Consider the following 19,351-nt stretch of genomic DNA (forward strand, 5'->3'; position numbering starts at 1 on the left):
ATTAGACACCATGAATTTCGAAGAAGCGTTATATACTTTTTTTAATTCCGAAACATGTTAGTATTGTATAAATATAGTAAAAACTTAGATAGATAACTTTGAAAGCCTAAGTCGCGATGAGACGAATTGGAATTTTCTTTAAAAATAAAAGAACCTTAAAAAAAAGGAACAAGTGTATAATAATGGTCAAAAACTTCAATCAAAATTTTCTTATATTATTATTCCGTTATCATGTTTGTTCTGTTTGCATGCACTTCAAATGATAATGTATAACATTTTCGTTTGATCCCGTGTTAAATATTTCATAAATAAAATCTAATAATGTAATATTTTATGTTATTTATCAAACATGTTATTGAAGACGAAAATTGCGACTTAAACTGTTTTCAAAAGTTATCCCATTAAGCGTAAATTTAATCGTTTTTCAATTTTAAAAATGCTTTCCTTTTCTCTTTTGTCTCTCTTCTCGTTTTCTTTTCTTGCATATTTTATTTTCGCAGTCACAACCTAAAATTGTATAGCGTAGGCATCGAATAGAAAATATAAACATATCGAATTCTTCATTGTCTGTTGAAATTATGTTAAAATATCGTTACAAGTTTAAACGAAAAGTCCTAAGATGAAAAAATGGAGCCGAAAGTAAGTTACGATTCGTGGAGTATTTTTCTCTACAAATATATATTATATATCTTTGTATTTAAATGGTCAAGCGTTATGTGTACCGGTGTATATATGTATATATATTTAATTAATATAACAGCGATATGTTGATATCGAGCAAAACCTTGAAAACAATAAGTTTATAAAAAATATCTTGTGAATTTTTAACATTATCATATCTCTACTCCTTTGAACTGACCAAAACTATAGCTGGTATCAACGAAACTGTAAGGGTTCATCTCGGTCACTAGAGTATATTTCGAATCATCAAGATTCGTCTACGTTATTGCTATCTAGTAATATGCAGTCCCTACTTAATGCAACAATTAACGGTAATAAACAATAAGTATGCAACTGCGGCGGAAATGATTGTTTAATTTCTATCACTTCGGGCACCGATGATCAGATTATTCAAAGGAGTACAGCTTACTCGGAGAATGATTTTAACAGATTTAATCGAATAATTCACAGTGAAATTGTTAAAATCACTTTCCTCATTGAACAACGCTAAAAAGTTGAATGAAACGAGCGCCTTTTATATTCTTTAATTGCGCGCTTTATATCTATCCTCTAAAATTGATTTTTCTTTTTTGTCTTTTTCTTTTTTCTTTTTTTCTTTTTTAGGTCTATGATAAGTCGAGTGATTCTAAAAAAATAAATGTTTCTATCACGCGAATGGAGGAAAGTGTGCTTCGATGATAGGAGGGATGATATCGGAGATCCGCTTGCGAAATTTTGCTTTCTTCTCGCTCACGTCGCGCGAATCGTACGTCGGTGCACGAAAGAATAACAACTTGTCTATCTAATCTACGACATAGTCGCATAATAATCACCATTGCCAACAAGTTATAAAATTTTCTGAAATCCTTTTGCAACAACGTATGTCTACAAAGTGTATATGCATACAAGGTGTACGATGACAAGCGTAATTTTATGCACACGATGAAGATTCGTCTGAAAATAAGACGCTTCCAACATGTTGACGTTGCACGATATTTCCACCTCTTTCGTTTGCACCTTAGAAAAGTATATTACAATGTGCTCCGAATCCAGCGTGCTACGAATAAAATTGTGCGACAAAACAAATGTCGAAGAATGAAAAAAATTCGGAATCGTCACATGATTGTTGCCTTTTTATCAGCGATCAGAAGGGACTTATCTTCAACCTGTTAATGGATAGTGTGCATAAAATACTTTCATCGACACGTCGTTTTTAAATATATGTGTATGCGGGTATATATGTATATGCTTTCCTTTGGATTAACAACTTGCGCTAAACAGCGTGGTTTCCGCTACAAATCCAACAACTGCAATGGACGGTTGCGAACAAACTCAATGGAACGATTCGAGGAACAACGGCTCGCGTTCTTCTCGCTTTCACTTGTGTTTTGTTCGGGTAATCGAGAATAATTATAATTCTTCTTTCCCCCTCCCCCCACACCCTTTTTTTTTCTAACATTAATCTCGTTGTCAACGATGCAACTTCGTTCTTCGTGCATTCACAAAACGGCCGGTTATAGTTACTTTGTATTCTCGTAAATTACATCTCTAGATGTCCTGAACGCAAACATCAAACATGGCGATCAAGCTCTGATTCGATGAAGAGAAATATTTAATGATTCAAAGCGGTTCGCCGCGTTCAGCAATCGAGAATGCATTGTACCAAAATCGTACGGTATTAATCGTTGATTTAACAGCTAAAATGAATTAAAAGAGACAGTGACGGCCGATGTAACATTCGATCGATGTGAATTTGCTGATGGGATTAAGTTACACGCGTAACGAGTACGCGAATTAAATGCATTTCTCTCGGATGCAACGATTTTCTGCGCTTCTAACAGCGAATTCTACGTCATTTTTTTTTTTTTTCTTTTTTCTTTTTTCATTTTACCTTCAATAGTAACGGTTGGGAAAGTGATCGATAGTTATCACTACGAGTAAATTCTCCTTTACGAATTTCCCTCAGCGAAGTATCCATTAGAATAGCTCGATTGATCGATTACTTTTCGCAGTTTCGACGTTCGTCGTAAACGATAACTTTCATTATACGCGATAAAAAAATTAACAAGAGTTCTAGAATCGTACGCAAGATTGTCGATGATCGCCATTACGCGCTGTTCGAAATTATTATCGCATCGGTTAACATTCGCAGTCGACGTTTAAATATTCGGCACGCGATTTCTTTCGCACGCGCGAGCAAACGCGTTTCGAAATAATTTCCGTCCGTACGTGTCGGCTTTGTTCGCGTATGAAATTTCGCAAATTTCTCACACGTTCGCTCCGAACGGAAAGAGTATATATCTTGTGCGATTTCGCTCATGACGTTTAATTAACTTTCAGACGTGCGACGTTGCGAACGTTTCGCTGTATTAGCTGGCATAACTTCCCTTGCTAGCCTTTTTATACAATCAATAGACAAGTATCCTCGAACTTTCAACCGTGAATTATTCATAACAAAGCGTTTCGTTAGTCTCCACGCTGGTCAACTGGTAATATAGAAACGGCTTGACTTCATGCGTTTCAGAATAATCGTCCAAAACATCTTTACATCCTTGTGGCGGTGCAGCTCGATGAAAACGATTTACTGAAAGACTGTTTTACAAGAACTTGCACTGTCAGGCATCGTTTCAAGAAACTTAAGTACAGTTTGCTTCGTTATTAGAAATTCCTTCTCGCTCTTCGCTTATTCCCCATATGTTTCTCGACGTTTCCTTTTCCTTATCGCAGCGAAAAGCCGGGCTTTCGCCGACACGCTAGCATCGTGACAGTGATCAGCAATGATCGTAGGCAGCAGCGATGTCGTTGGGTGAAGAGACATCGAGAAGGAGACGTCGAGATTACTCGAGATTACTTGAGGTTACTCGCGCAGAGTCGAGAACGAAGCAATGTTCCGCAAGTGCTACGTCGTTGTCGAAGGAGTTTCCGGCGAGATTGGCAAAGGGGGTGTTTGTCGAGTAGAAGCTCGTCTTGGCCAACGTTGCGGTGAAACTGGCGGTGTCGGCCTCGGGGTATTCGGCGCAGATCCAGCTGCCAATCGCCAATTACTACTGGACATGCCTGATCTGCCAATCGATGTTAGACTCGTGCTGCTACTGCTGCATGCCACTGCAGCGGACAGGTCGACCCTGGACACCGCTCTGAAAGTGAAACGTGAGTGGGAAATACTACGACTCACATACTTTGCATTGGCAGAAAGGAAAATGAAACGTATCCGTGAGAAAACCATAAAGGAACCGAGAGGAAGTTCGAGAGTCAAATATCGCTTCTGATAATATCGCTGACGTTACGGTGTTCATCATTGTCTTTATTGCTTACGAGAAAGTTAATATTCTGTAACGATACCGTTTCGCTGGGTGGTACGCGCAGTATGTGATATTACCTGGAAGGAGGCGCAGATCCACCGGTATAATAATGTAAACCAGCAGGACCACTCCTTGGTCTCGATGTCGAGAGCACGCTGGCTGATCGGTGCATGGCGGGTGAAGGTGGCGCGGATGGTAGCATTCTCGGTGTTTGTGGTGGTGTTCTACCAGTGTTTAAGCTGCTGGTACTGCCCGTCGATGGTTTTCTTCTCGGGCTCCTGTGTACATAGACGAAGATCAAATAATTGGAGCGGAGAATTAAAAAAATTACAGGACAAACACCGCAACTGGCTTGGGTTAGCTGATTTTATTTTCTAAAAGTGGCTCGGGTTACTAAAGGTAAGATTAAGGAGAAGAAATGACAAACCTTTTGGAAGGTTGCCTACATAGTCCAGTCGGACAAGGACGGCCCATGGCACATTTTCCCTCGCACACTTCTCGTGCCAATGCCATGGTTTCGTAATTTCTTAAAGTAGTACGACATACTTCTGCATCGGATTCCGTGAGCGCCAAGCTTGGAAATCGCTCTTTCAACCTACGTCGTTCCTATTTCGTTAATAAAGAAAATATCCGAGTTAATTTCGTTTGAATTACTAACCCATTTTCTTACGAGGCTCGTATCTCTATCGAGGATCGTTTGATAAGTGTCAAAGGCCTATCGTATAACGTAGTATCTTGGTTCATCGTTGACGCAAAAGTTCGATGAACGATCTCGAGCAATTTTCTTCCCTCTAATTAGAGAGTCGTTCTCGTCTTAATTAAATCGAGTCTTTCGAAAAGAAAAGAAAAAAAAAATGTAGCATAAAGGGAACGGCCCCGGGGGGTACCTACTGCTCTTTTAAACATTAATTCAAATACCTCGTGTAATCGACTGGATTCGAAATCTTTCAGCTGTTGCTGAAAACCGACGTTTGGATTGGCGATGGAACGACCTACTCTGACAACTTTAAGTGCCTCTTTCCATGAAAGATTGGTAGTACTCATAATATAGGCCACTGCTACTGTGACGCTTCTCGACATACCGGCTAAGCTGAAACCGAATATCGTTCGGTGAACGCTTTTGAAACGGAAATCGGTTTGTTAAATGTCGTTTAAGGTAAAAGGGGATAATCTCTTCGCGTTTCTTCTTCTTCTTTTTTCTCTTTTCCCTCTAAAGATCGAAGATAAAAGCCAGGCATACGTTAAAGTTGCTACGCACCAGTGTATCAGGACGTTTCCACCGCGTAGGCGTGCAGCGTGAATAAAATCATTACACAAGGAGAAATACTGAGAGAGATTCTGGTCCGGGCTGTCCGCCGCCAATATGCATAGGTAATGTTTGTCCTAGGAAATAATTTATCCAACTAATTTCGTCGAATTTATAGGAGCCAAGTTGAACGATATATTTCCGTATACTCACGGAATGCAATCGACGAGCCGTGTCGTGGATCGCCAGAATGTGCGTGATCTCAAATCGTTCCAATTGATCTGCATCTTTGCTGTCGTGATAATTCCCGATGTAAAGCCCGGGAAGAACCTGTCGACGCGAAACATAACAAGAGCACGTGAGAGACAGCGCATCGACAACGTAAGATTCGTTCTTTTTCTAATTAGTACCGCGTTAATCCTGCGTGATCGTTCATTATCAGAATCATTAGCCTCGTAACGAGCGGCATTTGAACGAGTGCACGTACGTTTCGCATTCAACGTCGAATTGATGCTTCTCCTATCGCAATTAGCGTAAAGAGAAAAAAAAGTCGAGCGGCACTCGAGATACGTGAACGCCGAGATAGCGTTGGAAAAAAAGTCGATAGAGCAGCTTTTTGATGCAGGTGCTCCACTGTTAATCATTCATCTTTGTGGATGATCACTCGAACGTGTACGGCCAGGTGAGAATCGCGGTAATCGTTTAATCGATGCCACATTCTTAAGTGAGGTGTCTCTAGCCGAACACGAGAACAAAGGTACAGCTCTTAACTTTTCATCGGGACCATCGATCGAAATCTCGGTGTGCATCGTCGAGGGATATTACACATACATCGTGTACGACGATGCTTACCGACCATAGCCGTTGGCTCGCCGATTTCGCGATAAGTTTACGAGGCTGCTGAACGCGATGGTTCAACCTGCAATTTTCTAACGCGACGAACCATTGCAACAAAGAATTTCGACACGGTGCAAGGATGAAAATAGAAATTCGTCGAATATTCTCACGCGGCAGCATACAAGAGAAACGATATCTTTGAATTTCGGTATCTAGGACGGATAAAATTAGCGCCGTCGGTGTAACGATTTTACAATACGCACACACGTAAACCGACGAAATAATATATAGAAGCACGTGCATCGTTAACATATTTTTTGACATAGGCTAAGGCACATAACAAGCAACAGCGAACAACGTTTTTTTACCTTCGACAAATTAACATAATCGAATTTTGGTAAATTACTCTCGCATGTCACGAACAAATTTCTACGTCGATCGATTTCTAACCACATCTTAAACATGTTTCCGTCCCTTTTCCATTTTATCCATCGCACCGACGACAGACGAATCACGGATGACAGAAATTTTCGATTAAAACGCCACTTACGTGTGAACTTGCTCCTCACCTTATTCATGCCATTCCCCATGGTGCCAATTTACGTTATTGCGCGCGGAATTCCCTCGGGGCACAGACGCAATCGTATGTTCGCGACAAGATGAAAAGAAGAAAAAAAAAAAAGAAAATAGTAACAAAAAGAAGAAAGAAAGCTATCGATTCAATCGGTCGACACGCCTGGGACGATTCGACGATCTTCTCTTATCTTTCGTCTCTCGAGCTCGCTCCCCGATGATCTTATTGTTGGACAACAATTTCGTTCGTGGCCGCCGTCGTCGCGTCCCTCCTTCAGCATCATCGTTGAAGATGGATTCTCCAAGCTGTTACGAGTTCTGATTGACTTGATTACGTCGTTTAATTGAAACCTTGGAAGTCGTCGAACGTGGTACTCATAATGCGGTATACTCGCGCCAGCATGTTCCCTCTTGCGATACTCTTTTCACTGAAACGCAATCAAAGATACGTAGTCCAATCGCTTCGCCTGTCTCCTTTATTACTTTCTCTAACGCCAATGCTTCTTTCCCCTACGTATTCTACCCGACAATGATTTATCGAGATAGCGCGGCTTTCGACCATTAGATGAAGCTGATAGGATATATCTTCACAGTTCGTAGCGCGCGAATTACGATAAAACACAGTGTCACGTAACGTATAAATGCGTTATTTCGCAATTTTTATCCTCCACCCGCATTCGTTTTCGTTTATTATTTACGCGACAAAGTGCAGGAGGAAGATAAAAAAGGAGGAAGGAAGGAGAGAAAAATACATGGAACGCCTTGTGCTATAAATCTTGCTCGTAACCGAAGATCAAGCAGATTGTCACGAAACCCTTTTCCAACTGTGTCACACACAGTGCACGTGCGTTTCTCTGTACTTCTGTTTTTTCCACCGAGACCTATCTATGCAAGCATTTACAACGTATTTATCCCGCTACGCTGCGTCAGAAGCGGTTCGAGCGTGCAATTTCCCGACGATCGTGACTTCATGGAAATTTGTTGAACGGCTATCGACAGGTAAAACTTTCCCGTGTGTCACGCTCGTGAAAAATGAACTTCGAAAAGCCATATAAATTTAAGCGAATTATGTCAAACGAGCGTGCATTCCCGTACAGAGGATACGTTTATTCTCTCGATCTATAACGAGATCGTTCGCGTATCGATCAATAGCATGATGCATACGATCCTACGATAGTAGAAGCGTAATGAAAATAGCGGAATTGAAAAACAAAAAGGAATTCATTGCGGGCGATCAAGTTATCATTCGGTAGGAAAACAGAGCAATTTAAAGAAGAGCTTTTGTTTCATTTAGTCGGCCGGATGAAGTCTATATTTTCTAGGCCGATTTCGCCTGACAATTTAAATGCACGATGCATTTGTATAAAGGACAGCCTGTATAGGACGGAGAACGAAATGCAGCTAACGGGCACAATCGTTATTCTCCCTACGGGGATAAATTAAAAAGTTTTCGCGTCTTTGGTTTTGCCGTATTAGTTGGAAAGCTGCCAAATAGAAAATCGAAGCTGGTCTTGCGTGTGCTGATCCTGGCAAAAGTCAAATTCGACGGGGCAATAAAACGAAGTAAGACTTAGGAGAAACCGGATTGACGAATTGAAAGGGAAGGGAAATAAAAATTCCGCGACTTTTCATCGCGATGACCTAAATGGCCACCGCGGGTAGTACACTAAATGCTTTGCGATAATAGCATGTCGTTTCTATTGTGATTTTTATCCTTTCATGAATACTAAATAACCATAGCGATGTCTATGTACGAATTGCAATTGAATTTTGCATTACGCCACACGGATACGATAGATTTTATGTTAACAATTAATAAGCGACAGTGCAAGCTTCGTCACTTTAATCGCATCTCCGCTCCGGTGGTACGTGTAAATTATCGAATGTGATTAAACGAGCCGATCGTTTGTTAAACATAATACTCGAAATTGGATATTTTGAGGAAATTGATTGCACGTTAGCTTGTATAAAGAATAAACTCGTATCGTTACTTTTAATCGCGAATTTTTTCATTTTATCGTCCCGATCGAATTAGAATTCAGCCGTGCTTGTTTTAGATTGCGAATCGGTGAACGTAACGTTGTTTAGTTTGATTATCATATTTTAACGTACACATACATAACGGAAACAGCGTGAACAAGGAGAAAACGCGAGTTTCGTTTTCCGTCCATTAGGAAATCTCGTACGATAGATAATTGGCAGTTGCAATTGCGTTTATGGACATTCGGTTCTTTCAGCACAACTCAAAACTACCGCATAAGACCCATGGGAGTGAAATCAATTAAAATCCTCGTCGTATTTACTTTGTTCGAGTCGGTCTTTGTTCCTTTCACATATTGTAACTTCCGCATTAATTGATCACCGGCTTATTGTAACTTGCTACTGAATCAAAGGCTCTTCGTTATAACCAAGTGAAAAGCAAAAGAAACGCCAAGGAAACAGGAAGAAACATGAAAGATACGATATAGAGTGTGAAAATTTTACAATAGGACAACCGATTGATCGTAACGAGAACCGTAATTCACTCTACCTGTCGACACTTTCACGTAAAGGCACCTTTGCTAATTAACACGGTTGTATACGCACACGTAGCAAGCAGCGAAGTAGCCGATCTAGTGGATAGATACGCGACCGCGTAACACATAGGCTCGGTATCCGTACTATTTGGTATTCGACTCGATTGGCAGGAGGGTGCGCCGTATGAAAACTGTCCCGTTGTCTCAGTTGCGAGAAGCGTTGCCAGAATCTAGGGGCACTCGCCACCGAGAGGGAGAAGGATAAAGGTGGGGATAAAGACGGAGAAGAGGGGGAAAGTAAGGCGCGTGCACCGGACAGTAGAACTCATTGAATAACGGAAGGCCTACCACGAAGAGGGTGACGAGGTAAAAAGATGTATAGAAATACTTGAAACGGATCATCTTGGATATCTAAGACGATTAACTGCTAATTGTTTAGTAAATGTTTGATTATTTTGATTATTTTGGTTAAGTGACCAATGATTGCAGCATACAGTGATAGTTGTTACGATGGTCGATGAAAATTCTTATATATTTAATGAAAACAAGGTGTCGCGTTAATAATTCGACTGAATGAAAAAGATCCACCGAAAAGTGTAATTACATGAGTCAAGTGTTGTCGCGAATCGTTTGAGCGGTTGATAAATCATAAAAGTTGTCAGGATTTGCCGTGCAAAATAGTACACTTAATTGTACGAAATACTATAGATAATTGTTTATTAATATGCAAACGTGGAGTAACAATAACAGGAAAATATTTAGTTAAAAAAAAGAAGAAAAGGAGACTATCATATCCTCGTTTGCCGAGAATGACTGCCAGCCAGTAGGCGGCAGTATGGAGAATAACACTGCAGCGCAGTCGCCGCTCGATAAAGCCATCCTCTTGCTCTTCTTTTGCGTTCTCCTTCTAATACCCTCCTCAGCTGCATGAAACACCTATGAACCACGACCCTGCCCCACAAACTAAAAACCTGGTCGACTGAAACTTCGTGGACAGCTCGGTACACATATACTTTTAACTAGGGTACACTACCTATCTAACGAAGTACTAGTAACCCTGGGCTAGTAGGATACTTTGTTACTAACTTATGTTAATGTACATGTATACGACATACACACATACGCGCTCGTGTGCACACATTTTTAGTAATTTTATAAAACATTTTTCTTTATTGTAAAATAAATATTTTAAATCTTTATATTAAACGATTGTATTTAATCTCATCAGCCTGGGGTTTTTAATTTTTCTTTAATTTTAAGCCTATTTATGTATCTTTTGTAAATATTAGTATATCAGCAAGAAATAAGTTGAAAAAGAAAAAACTTAATTGTAAACCTCGATGTACACTTAAAAGAAATTTAGGATCCTATTCAATCAAAAAGATATTTGTGTAATCTACAAGTAGTAGGAAATAGGGCGGAAGAATCTTCTATTCTCTTTTCCTCGTGTTTCTTATCCAGTGCTATTACAAGCACGAAGATCCACTTTAGTCTCTAAAATAAGTACACTTCAGGTCTTTTCCCCTGCCGGTTTTTCTCTCGTTCTTTTCGTATTTCTCATTGCTTTTTGGGGTAAAAAGAAAGGAATGAAAATCTAAGATAACAAATCTAAATTATTTTTCACATGCTCGGTTAAGTACAAATTATGTAACATAAAAATTACATGTATACGCAAATAGCGATAAATAATTAAATAAATTCTAACATAGACTTCATTTTGCACAAAACTTGATTAAAATTTAATTAAATTTTATATATAATCAATTGTACATTCATTTACAAAACATTTTCATTTAAATATTTGAACTGAATACGGTTATAAAAAGCAAATTTACCTTTTAGAAATGTTTATAACAAGTTTGTCATTATAAATACAAATATAAAATAACATTTAATACAATATAAAACAAAAGTAATAAAAGTTATAAAATAAAAATAAATAAAAAGAGGTTTGTAATTCGTTTAAAAAAAGATTTCAATATAATTTTTCATTTATTTATTCATAGTAAATAAGTTAATGATAATGCTATTACAATATAGATAATTTATAAAAACAGATAATAAGTGGGAAAGGATTTCCGAATTATTTTCTGCAATTATTCTTCTTTCGATTTCTTTGGAGAAAGTTTAGAATCGTTTGTAGATGGAGTATAACAGATGAGCAATAAACCTAAAATAACAAAAGTTATACCGCACCACCAGCTAATTGACGTCGATTCATTAAAAATCAAGGAACCCACAAGAACCTTAAAGAAAAAATTAAATCACATCTAAATATATATTCACTTCTCTTTGTATTCTTGTATTGATATATCGATAGAAGGCTAAATTACCGAGCAAATATAACTGGTGGCGGCGCTGGCTATTGTACAGGGTAAAGAAGATCCGCTGGCATTGAGTGCTTTTACGAAAAATTGGCAGCCTATGGTATTACTTGTGACCATAAATATTAAAAGTATTCCTTTTAATAGCACTTCAAACTTATTAACAAATAAGTCAATGTTATTATACGAAAACATTTAATTACAATTTAAAACTGGATTACAAATTTTATTATTATAAATTTCTTACATAAAAAAATAATTAATAAGTCACATCATCACTTACTGAGGACTCCATTTCCACATTACTAGCAAGTTTACCAAGTACACTTCCAGTAGTTGCAAAAAGTCCACTGACGACAGCTAAATAAACTTTCCTTTCTTGTTTCTTTCCTTTGGTACATGATGTCGAAAAAGATGAATTTTCTCTCGATATCAATGAAGAAGAATCCGTTAAAAATTCACGCTTCATCACTGTTATAAGCATTAAGGCATTCGTGTACAATTTAGTAAAAATTTCCGTTTCAGTTTTGTATCACTTTTAACCTTACTGATATAGTATATTTCTACTGACATAAACGAGGCATAACATTCTATACTTTATACGCAGTAACTACGACCTCTTTTTTTTGGCGGGAGTATTAAAATAATTCTTAGACAATGACAATAAGTTAACATTCTAATTAACTGTTTTACGTATAAATAATATAGAATATATTCTTCATTATATTATATTATTAAATGTCCTTTACTGTAATCCAATAAATTAATTTCCAATTTTTTTTCTAATTAAATAATTATATACAATTTATATTCAAAATGAAAAAAAGAAGAAAAAGGTTAAATAATCTTAACATTTATACTCTAATCTTTTAATCTTTTACTCTTTATCTTTTAATTATAAAAGAAACATTTTAAAATTGTGTCAAATGATAGCTATCTTTAAGTAATTAAACAACTAAAAATATGACTCAATAAATTAACGTAATTATACGCTAAAGAGAAAGTTAAGATACCAGTATTATAAATTGACAGCGATATTTGAATTTTTAAAAATGCGCCAAGCATTAAATTTTGTGATTTGTTGTGATCTGTTGATATATGTACTATAAATATACTAAAAACCGTACAAAATAAAATTTATGTGGCGCGCTTGTATAAAAGCTGGTTGAACATAAGAGTAATTTGAAAAAAGACAAAGTTAGCGCGCGGTGAAGGGAACGCGCGAATGATTTTCTACAGGTAGTTTAAAAATGGCGACTGACAGGTACGCGTTTCCTCGCGTGCACGGTGCCGCGACGAGATCAGACGCAATGTGATTTTCGTGAAATTAAAAGTAAGAGGTTTATTCGACCTCTTTGATTCTATTTCATTTAGTGGAATCGTTGCATCGGAGAAATCTTTTAAATTATGTTGCGTTTTCATCGATCAACACGGTGACTTTCTCTCTCCGCTACGTTGTACTCGCGAGTTTCAACTTCGCTTAGTTCAACTCATCACGACTAAAATTTTCTACCTTCATTCCGCTTGTTTTTCAAGCCAGCGGAAAAGAAAAAAAACGAACGAATGAACGAACGAACGAGTAAACTTCCGCATTCCACTGGACCGCGAACGAATAAGTGAACGAACAAGCGATCACTTGCCGATGTGAGTAGATATCATGATTTGACACCCCCCTGTCCTAAAACAGATTTCTTTCACCTGCAATAACTCTCGAGTTACAATCGCGAAATGGCAAACATATCCGCATTTCTGTTTCTGATGCACTTTTACCGATATTTTATTCATTGTTACTACTATTTTTTTTCTCCCCCTCCTTACCTCTATTCGCTTATTTCTCCTACTACTTTCGTCTTTTATATGAAGACTGTATAATTTTATCCATACGTTAAGATAAGAAACGAAAAATAAAGAATGTGAAAACAATGTCTTCCAATACAAACGGTTACATATGTCATTTTTTTTTACCTGTTGGGATTTTTTATTATGTAATTTATTATGGAAAAATTACATTGCATTATGTAGAAAATAAGATAACAAGTAAATCGTATATTTTTATTTAATGATAAGTTAATTACAAATAATTTTGCATTATCTTATTATTTTTTAAAATACTAAATATTTTATTAATTTTTTGCTTTTAATTCATTCTAAAAAATTAATTTTATAAAAAAAAATTAGTTATATTTTATAACATCTTATCATGTATAAAATAATAAAACTTAAGTAGAAAGAATTGTTAAGTACATAAAATAATTCTTTCAGAATTATTAAGTACAAATGTATATTTTTTGTAAACAAGTACATAAAATTTGATAAACATATTATATACATTTTATTTCAAGAAAAAAGCTGCAAACTCATATTAATTTATTGTTACTTATATAATGATTCAAATGAGTATTTTAGAACATTTGTGTAAATAATGTACGTTTACTTACCTAAGTACTTGATAAGTATGACTGAGTTTTGGATAAAAGCATGATATCATTCGCAATCAAATACCCAATGAAAAAGCAGCTAATTTCATACAGGTTTTACATCTGAAAGAGCATAACTTGATATTATATCAGAATGATGTCTAATATTTGTCATAAAATTTTAAAATACCTTGGAATGCATTCATGACTTTGTAAATGCAAAGGTAATCTGGTTAGCGTCCAATTCTATTTTTTACCATAGTATTCCTGTTAAGAGTTCTGTTTCATAATTTGTATACTATATGAGAAATATTAATATATAATAATTTTAAATAATACATAAGAAAAATATAGTTTCTCTTTTTTGAGTAGGTAAATACAGCTGTAAAAATTACAAGCATATAGCCATGGAACATTCTGATTTAGTAGCAGAAATGGTACATATAGAAAGATTAACAACTCAAGAAAGGTTACATTTGGCTCGTCATAGAAGGCTCCAACAATTAAAAGTATGGCGTCAACGTGAGAAAGAATGGATGCGACATCAGACTAGACATACCAGTAACAAACGTCATATATACTTTAGTGACAGTGTAATGCTTTTAGAAGCTGCAGCAAGAAATGATATTGATGAAGGTAATATAATACACTTTTTATAAAATTGTTATTTGTAACTGCATTTAATATAACTGAGTATATGAACCAGTATATTAAAAAATAGCATATACTTTAGTGAGACGACTCTTGAAAAAGGGAGTAAATCCAGATTCAACAAATGAGGATGGACTGACAGCTTTACATCAGTGTTGTATAGATGATAATGAAGAAATGATGAAATTATTAATTGAATTTGGAGCAAATGTTAATGCAGAAGATAGTGAAAAATGGACACCATTACATGCTGCTGCTACCTGTGGCCATTTGCATTTAGTTAAAAATCTCATTGCTAGAGGTGCCAATTTATTAGCTGTTAATGCTGATGGTAATATGCCTTATGATATTTGTGAAGATGAAAAAACATTAGATTGTATTGAAGGTAAGAACTTTTATGATGTTTGTAGTTAAAAATCGTTTAAAAAAATAAGAAAGAAGAAAACAAAACAAACAAAAATAATCTTTTGCTTTTTATTTACATAATTATAGGAGAAATGGCAAGACGAGGTGTTACTCAAGAATTAATAGATGAAACCAGGGCTTCAATAGAAGTTCAAATGTTACGAGATTTACAAAATATAGCTTCTATAGGTGGTGACCTAGAGTATAAAGATCATCAAGGTGCTACACCTGTATGTATATTAATTCATTAATCCTGTTGACTTTAAAAAGTAATTATCAGTAATCTCACTTTATTTTGAATTTTAGCTTCATATTGCAGCTGCAAATGGTTATTTAAGGGTAGTTGAGTTTCTTTTAGATCAACATGTTTCAACTGATGTTGAAGACAATGATAAGTGGCAACCAGTTCATGCAGCTGCCTGCTGGGGTCATGTAAGAGTTGAATTATATTATACACATTACGTTACTTTTAATTAAATCTATTTTCTATATTGTTCATTTTTTTAGTTAGAAGTTCTTGAGTTATTAGTACAAAATGGAGCAGATTTAAATGCAAAGAATAAACATGATGAAACTCCAGCTGGTAAAAATATCTTTACCATTAGAATTTTAAAGATTATTATATATTTTATATATGATATTAATAAGGTGCTAAATTTATTTTCATAGATATTTGTGAAGATCCGGAAATTAGGGAAAGGATAGTACAACTTAAAACAGAACAAGAAAGTAAACGATTACGAGAAGCACAAGGAAGACGAGTACGTAGATCTCAAAGTATAAATACACGTACTCAGAGTGTAAGAAGGACTTCAATAAGAGATAAAGTCTTAACTACAAAGAAAGATGCTCAAGAAGAAGCCCGTCTTAGATTACAAGCACAACAGGTAACAAGAACAACATTTTTTTTTATCATTAAGTATATGACATATAAAAACGAGTGAAATTAAACATCGAAGAAATTATGTATTTCAGACATATGTCGGCGGTTCTACCACGAACGTTCCACAATCGGAAAATGAAGCTAACGTACGAGAAAATACAAGCAGCGAGACAGATTCTAGTACACCTCCAACAGCAGTACGCAAAGCTCCTGAGGGGAAGGATAACGAATCTTTCCTTCATGAAGACGTCGATAAAGAATCAGGTATATTCCAAAACATGTTAAACTCGCACTGGTTGTGGTTAAGTAGAATCCTCTGGTAAATGGTAGTTTGTGCATAAGATGGTGCAAAAGAATACGTCACGTGTCATGTCCATTTGAACTGTGCGTTTGGTCGCATAACTCGACCTTGTTAACGTTGTATAGTAACTGTAATTTTATATTTATCATGCGCTTATTATGTTTAAAACAAAGCATTTCTCAAACTAGTCCTTAACAAATTTTTATTAATCCAAAGAAACTAATTAAAAACCACAATGATGGCTCATTATTATTGTGTTAGTATGAAAAATTGGTACAATAATTTTTACTATAAACTATGTAAAAAAAATGTGAAGCATTGATCATTTATCAGCCCTTTCTTTTTTCTGTTACTACTGCGTCATGCTCCTGAATAATTGCGAGGTCAGTTTTCTATGTCACTTTCTTATTTCTTTAAACATACTTTTGAACACAGCATTGTATTACTTTTTAACTTCTTAACATGATTGTACGTTTCAAAATTTTCTCTCGTAAAGGTTGAATTATTTTTATATGTGCTGTGTATACATAATATGTTTTTCTCTTTAATAATATCTTCTTAGCATAAAAATATTTCTTTGAATCAAATTTTTTGTGGCAAGGGCTAAATTGCATTGGCTTTTTTTTAGTACATCTTTGCAAATATTTTAGCATTTGGCAACGCTTATTGATTGTTAAGTGCGGAGATATTGTATTAAGTTTACCAGTTAAAAAGTTCTTGTAATGTTGTTTTTATATTTAATACAGTTTAGAATGTTCTAAGCTTAAACGCACATCTACAGTAGACAAGTAATTTAATATTTGCTATATATACAAGTAGAATCAAGATAACTCTATCATGTACTTTTAACATAACATTTTCTTAAAATTACTTTATGAAGTAAATAAAATGTTACAAGTGTAGTTTCATTTGGTAATGTTGTTATGGGTATTTAATATTTTACCAAACAGAATAACTAGAGTTGAATCGATATTGTAATGTATCAATAATCAATAATCATACATATACATATCATAGAAAAAATGGTTGGTGAAATAAAATGTTAAACATATCGATTTGCATTAATATATATATAAATATATATATCATGTATTAGGTTTGTGAAAAGTTCTGTCATTTTCCTTATTTACTCATATTGTAATATTAACAATCAAGATCAGTAAATAGTACAGCAAATACTACTATTTACAAGTATCAGTATTTAAAGTAACTCAATTTTTTTATTTGTTTATTTCTTATTAATTTTATTTTGATAAAAAACCATTTTTTATTTACAGTTTTACGGCGTATATATTTTATGGTTTAGTGTTTGCACAATAACGTAAAAAACTCGTATATTAACAATAAAAAAATAATGTTAATCAAGATAGAAGTAGAACTTTCTCACACATCTAACTAGTTGTATGATTAACTATCTAATGATTAACTGTATTCACTCAGTGTTAGTTACGTACTCGCGTAATGTGTCTTCTCGTCTTTTATCGCTGAACGATAAAGTCGTTACGAGGTCAGTTGTGTCATGACATTATATTTCATTTACATTTGTTACTGGAATTTTATTATAAATTCCATATCAAATTGATCATATTGATAAAATGTAACAATATTGAGCATTATATTTGTTTTAATTCAAAATTAGATTATGCAATCCAAAATTTTTAAACTTTTTTAATAAATATTAAAATAGTTTATTATTATCATAAGGATGTTGATATAAAATGTTGACATCTAATATTATATAATGTATTTGTTACCTTTTAGAAACAATTTGATTTATAAGAATATTATTGAAATATTTATAGTCCTCATCAATATATTTTAATAAATTCTATTGTATTTTATTTGATTGATTTGAAATGGCATTTATTTATTGTAATGAAAAATATGTTTGGACATTGACACAGCTACAGGCAACATCAATTCATATTTCTAGGAAAATGTTAAGTAAGTGACTTTAGTATTCCAGAGAATTCAACTATTACTTGCTTTGTATGTACATACATTTCTCTGTAGAAAAGTTAGTGCATACAACTATCAAATTGTAAATTAAATCTTTTATTTTTTCGAGTCAAAATTTATATGTAATACATATGTCTGGACAAGTTTAAACAATTTTTAAAAATCTAAAGATTTAGTTTACAGTCTGATAAATTAAGAAGTAAAGGTAATTTATAATCATTTATTGGGATAGAGAGGAAAAACTTTCTTCTTTTCCCCAAAAATCTGAAAGCGTGATAATAAATGCGATAAAAGGTAGGAGATGAAAGAAAAATTGTTTATTTAAAATATAGAGGACACGTTTCTGGAGCTCCGTCGTGCAATGTTTTTAATGCTTATTGCTAAAGCATGTGCCGCTTAGCGCATGGCTGCTAGTTTCCATACTAGTCGAGTTTCTTTTGAAGTGCCATTTCAGTGTATAGAAAAGGGAATTAGGTGGAGGGTAACACAAGATGGAATGGAATGAGAGGGAAGGAAAGCAAATTTCGCGTGAACCACAGTGAATAGAACTAGCATTGGATTTACATGTTTGCCTCGATAGTGACAGGATCCGACTCACCGGTCGGTAATCAGCAACCGATCTACGCGTCAGACGGCGACACCAACGGCAAGATCAACATACACGTCTCAGTAGTTTTTGTCAAATCATTATCGGATTTGAAGAAACAAAGGGCACAGAATCGGCATATATCTGCTGGATCGATAGATGCCAATGGAAATGGTATTCCTGTGTCGCCAATCTCCAATTCTGAACTCAACACTGGCAGAGATTTTCAGCGATTCACCGGAAATACCAGCGATATTGTCGGTGATAATCATTCCGAAAAAAGTTGCTGTACTCTCATGTAATTTTTTCTTACTTTTTCATCATTTTTCTTTACAATACATTCAATTCCATTTATTCCTTTTTTCTACGACTTTAGTACCTTTGCCAGCATGTACTTACGAATCTATGTATCTCTTTCATAGAAATTCGTAGATAATTATACCAAATGAATGAGATTCTTTTTTAAAATAACGATGCAAACTAGCTCGTTTCGGTCTTAATTTTTAAATGTTGTCTAATACATCTTTAAACTTTAAGCTCATAATGCTGTTATGAGCCGATCACGTACGATTTTAAAAGAAAATCGCGTGGATCTTGATCAGATGATGCGCTTGTGAATTCGAGATACGAGATTATATAGATTTCTAATATGTATTGTACTTAAGCAAATATTTAAGTAACTGCGATATAA

At 35.1% G+C, this 19,351-nt stretch overlaps 3 protein-coding genes across 5 annotated transcripts; 1 reads left to right on the plus strand and 2 right to left on the minus strand.

Moving 5' to 3' along the window:
* Nucleotides 1–713: 713 nt before the first annotated feature.
* LOC108552516 (dual specificity protein phosphatase 15) lies at nt 714–9,444 on the minus strand. 2 transcript variants are annotated; one of them, XM_017907111.1, is made up of 8 exons: nt 9,205–9,444; nt 6,615–7,046; nt 5,422–5,538; nt 5,221–5,345; nt 4,881–5,052; nt 4,390–4,568; nt 4,040–4,240; nt 714–3,797 (listed from the first exon to the last, which is right to left on the minus strand). In XM_017907111.1, exons 2-8 carry the CDS (start codon nt 6,633–6,635, stop codon nt 3,560–3,562), a joined length of 1,053 nt encoding a protein of 350 aa, XP_017762600.1. In that variant the 5' UTR covers nt 6,636–7,046; nt 9,205–9,444; the 3' UTR covers nt 714–3,559. The 2 variants fall into 2 exon arrangements, with proteins under 2 accessions (XP_017762600.1, XP_017762599.1); XM_017907110.1 differs by having other exon boundaries at nt 9,149–9,444.
* Nucleotides 9,445–11,230: 1,786 nt separating this feature from the next.
* LOC108552493 (uncharacterized) lies at nt 11,231–11,942 on the minus strand. Its single transcript, XM_017907070.1, has 3 exons — nt 11,742–11,942; nt 11,468–11,614; nt 11,231–11,380 (listed from the first exon to the last, which is right to left on the minus strand). The coding sequence occupies exons 1-3, from the start codon at nt 11,940–11,942 to the stop codon at nt 11,231–11,233; spliced, it is 498 nt and encodes a 165-aa protein (XP_017762559.1).
* Nucleotides 11,943–12,712: 770 nt separating this feature from the next.
* On the plus strand, nt 12,713–19,042 carry MYPT-75D (Myosin phosphatase targeting subunit 75D). Of its 2 annotated transcripts, none has more exons than XM_017907112.1 (9): nt 12,713–13,102; nt 14,248–14,511; nt 14,609–14,911; nt 15,019–15,161; nt 15,238–15,363; nt 15,439–15,514; nt 15,601–15,818; nt 15,907–16,078; nt 18,655–19,042. In XM_017907112.1, the coding sequence occupies exons 2-9, from the start codon at nt 14,283–14,285 to the stop codon at nt 18,960–18,962; spliced, it is 1,575 nt and encodes a 524-aa protein (XP_017762601.1). In that variant the 5' UTR covers nt 12,713–13,102; nt 14,248–14,282; the 3' UTR covers nt 18,963–19,042. The 2 variants fall into 2 exon arrangements, with proteins under 2 accessions (XP_017762601.1, XP_017762602.1); XM_017907113.1 differs by lacking the exon at nt 18,655–19,042 and adding an exon at nt 16,504–16,548.
* Nucleotides 19,043–19,351: the final 309 nt, after the last annotated feature.

This window comes from Eufriesea mexicana, unplaced genomic scaffold, assembly GCF_001483705.2.
Source record: "Eufriesea mexicana isolate 0111107269 unplaced genomic scaffold, ASM148370v2 scaffold6802, whole genome shotgun sequence".
NCBI classification, from domain to species: Eukaryota; Metazoa; Arthropoda; class Insecta; order Hymenoptera; family Apidae; genus Eufriesea; species Eufriesea mexicana.

Bases quoted from the DNA above. Each gene is read 5' to 3' on its own strand.
- LOC108552493 (XM_017907070.1), bottom strand. From the start codon at position 11,942: ATGCTTATAACAGTGATGAAGCGTGAATTTTTAACGGATTCTTCTTCA. The intron at 11,615-11,741 runs GTAAGTGATGAT...TTTGTTAATAAG, and splicing joins ATGTGGAAATGGAGTCCTCA to TTTGAAGTGCTATTAAAAGG. The intron at 11,381-11,467 runs GTAATTTAGCCT...TTTTTCTTTAAG, and splicing joins CCACCAGTTATATTTGCTCG to GTTCTTGTGGGTTCCTTGAT.
- LOC108552516 (XM_017907111.1), bottom strand. From the start codon at position 6,635: ATGGGGAATGGCATGAATAAG. The intron at 4,241-4,389 runs GTTTGTCATTTC...CTATGTACACAG, and splicing joins TGTAGGCAACCTTCCAAAAG to GAGCCCGAGAAGAAAACCAT. The intron at 3,798-4,039 runs GTAATATCACAT...TTTCACTTTCAG, and splicing joins GGATCTGCGCCTCCTTCCAG to AGCGGTGTCCAGGGTCGACC.
- MYPT-75D (XM_017907112.1), top strand. From the start codon at position 14,283: ATGGAACATTCTGATTTAGTAGCAGAAATGGTACATATAGAAAGATTA. The intron at 14,512-14,608 runs GTAATATAATAC...CATATACTTTAG, and splicing joins AAGAAATGATATTGATGAAG to TGAGACGACTCTTGAAAAAG. The intron at 15,162-15,237 runs GTATGTATATTA...TTTGAATTTTAG, and splicing joins ATCATCAAGGTGCTACACCT to CTTCATATTGCAGCTGCAAA.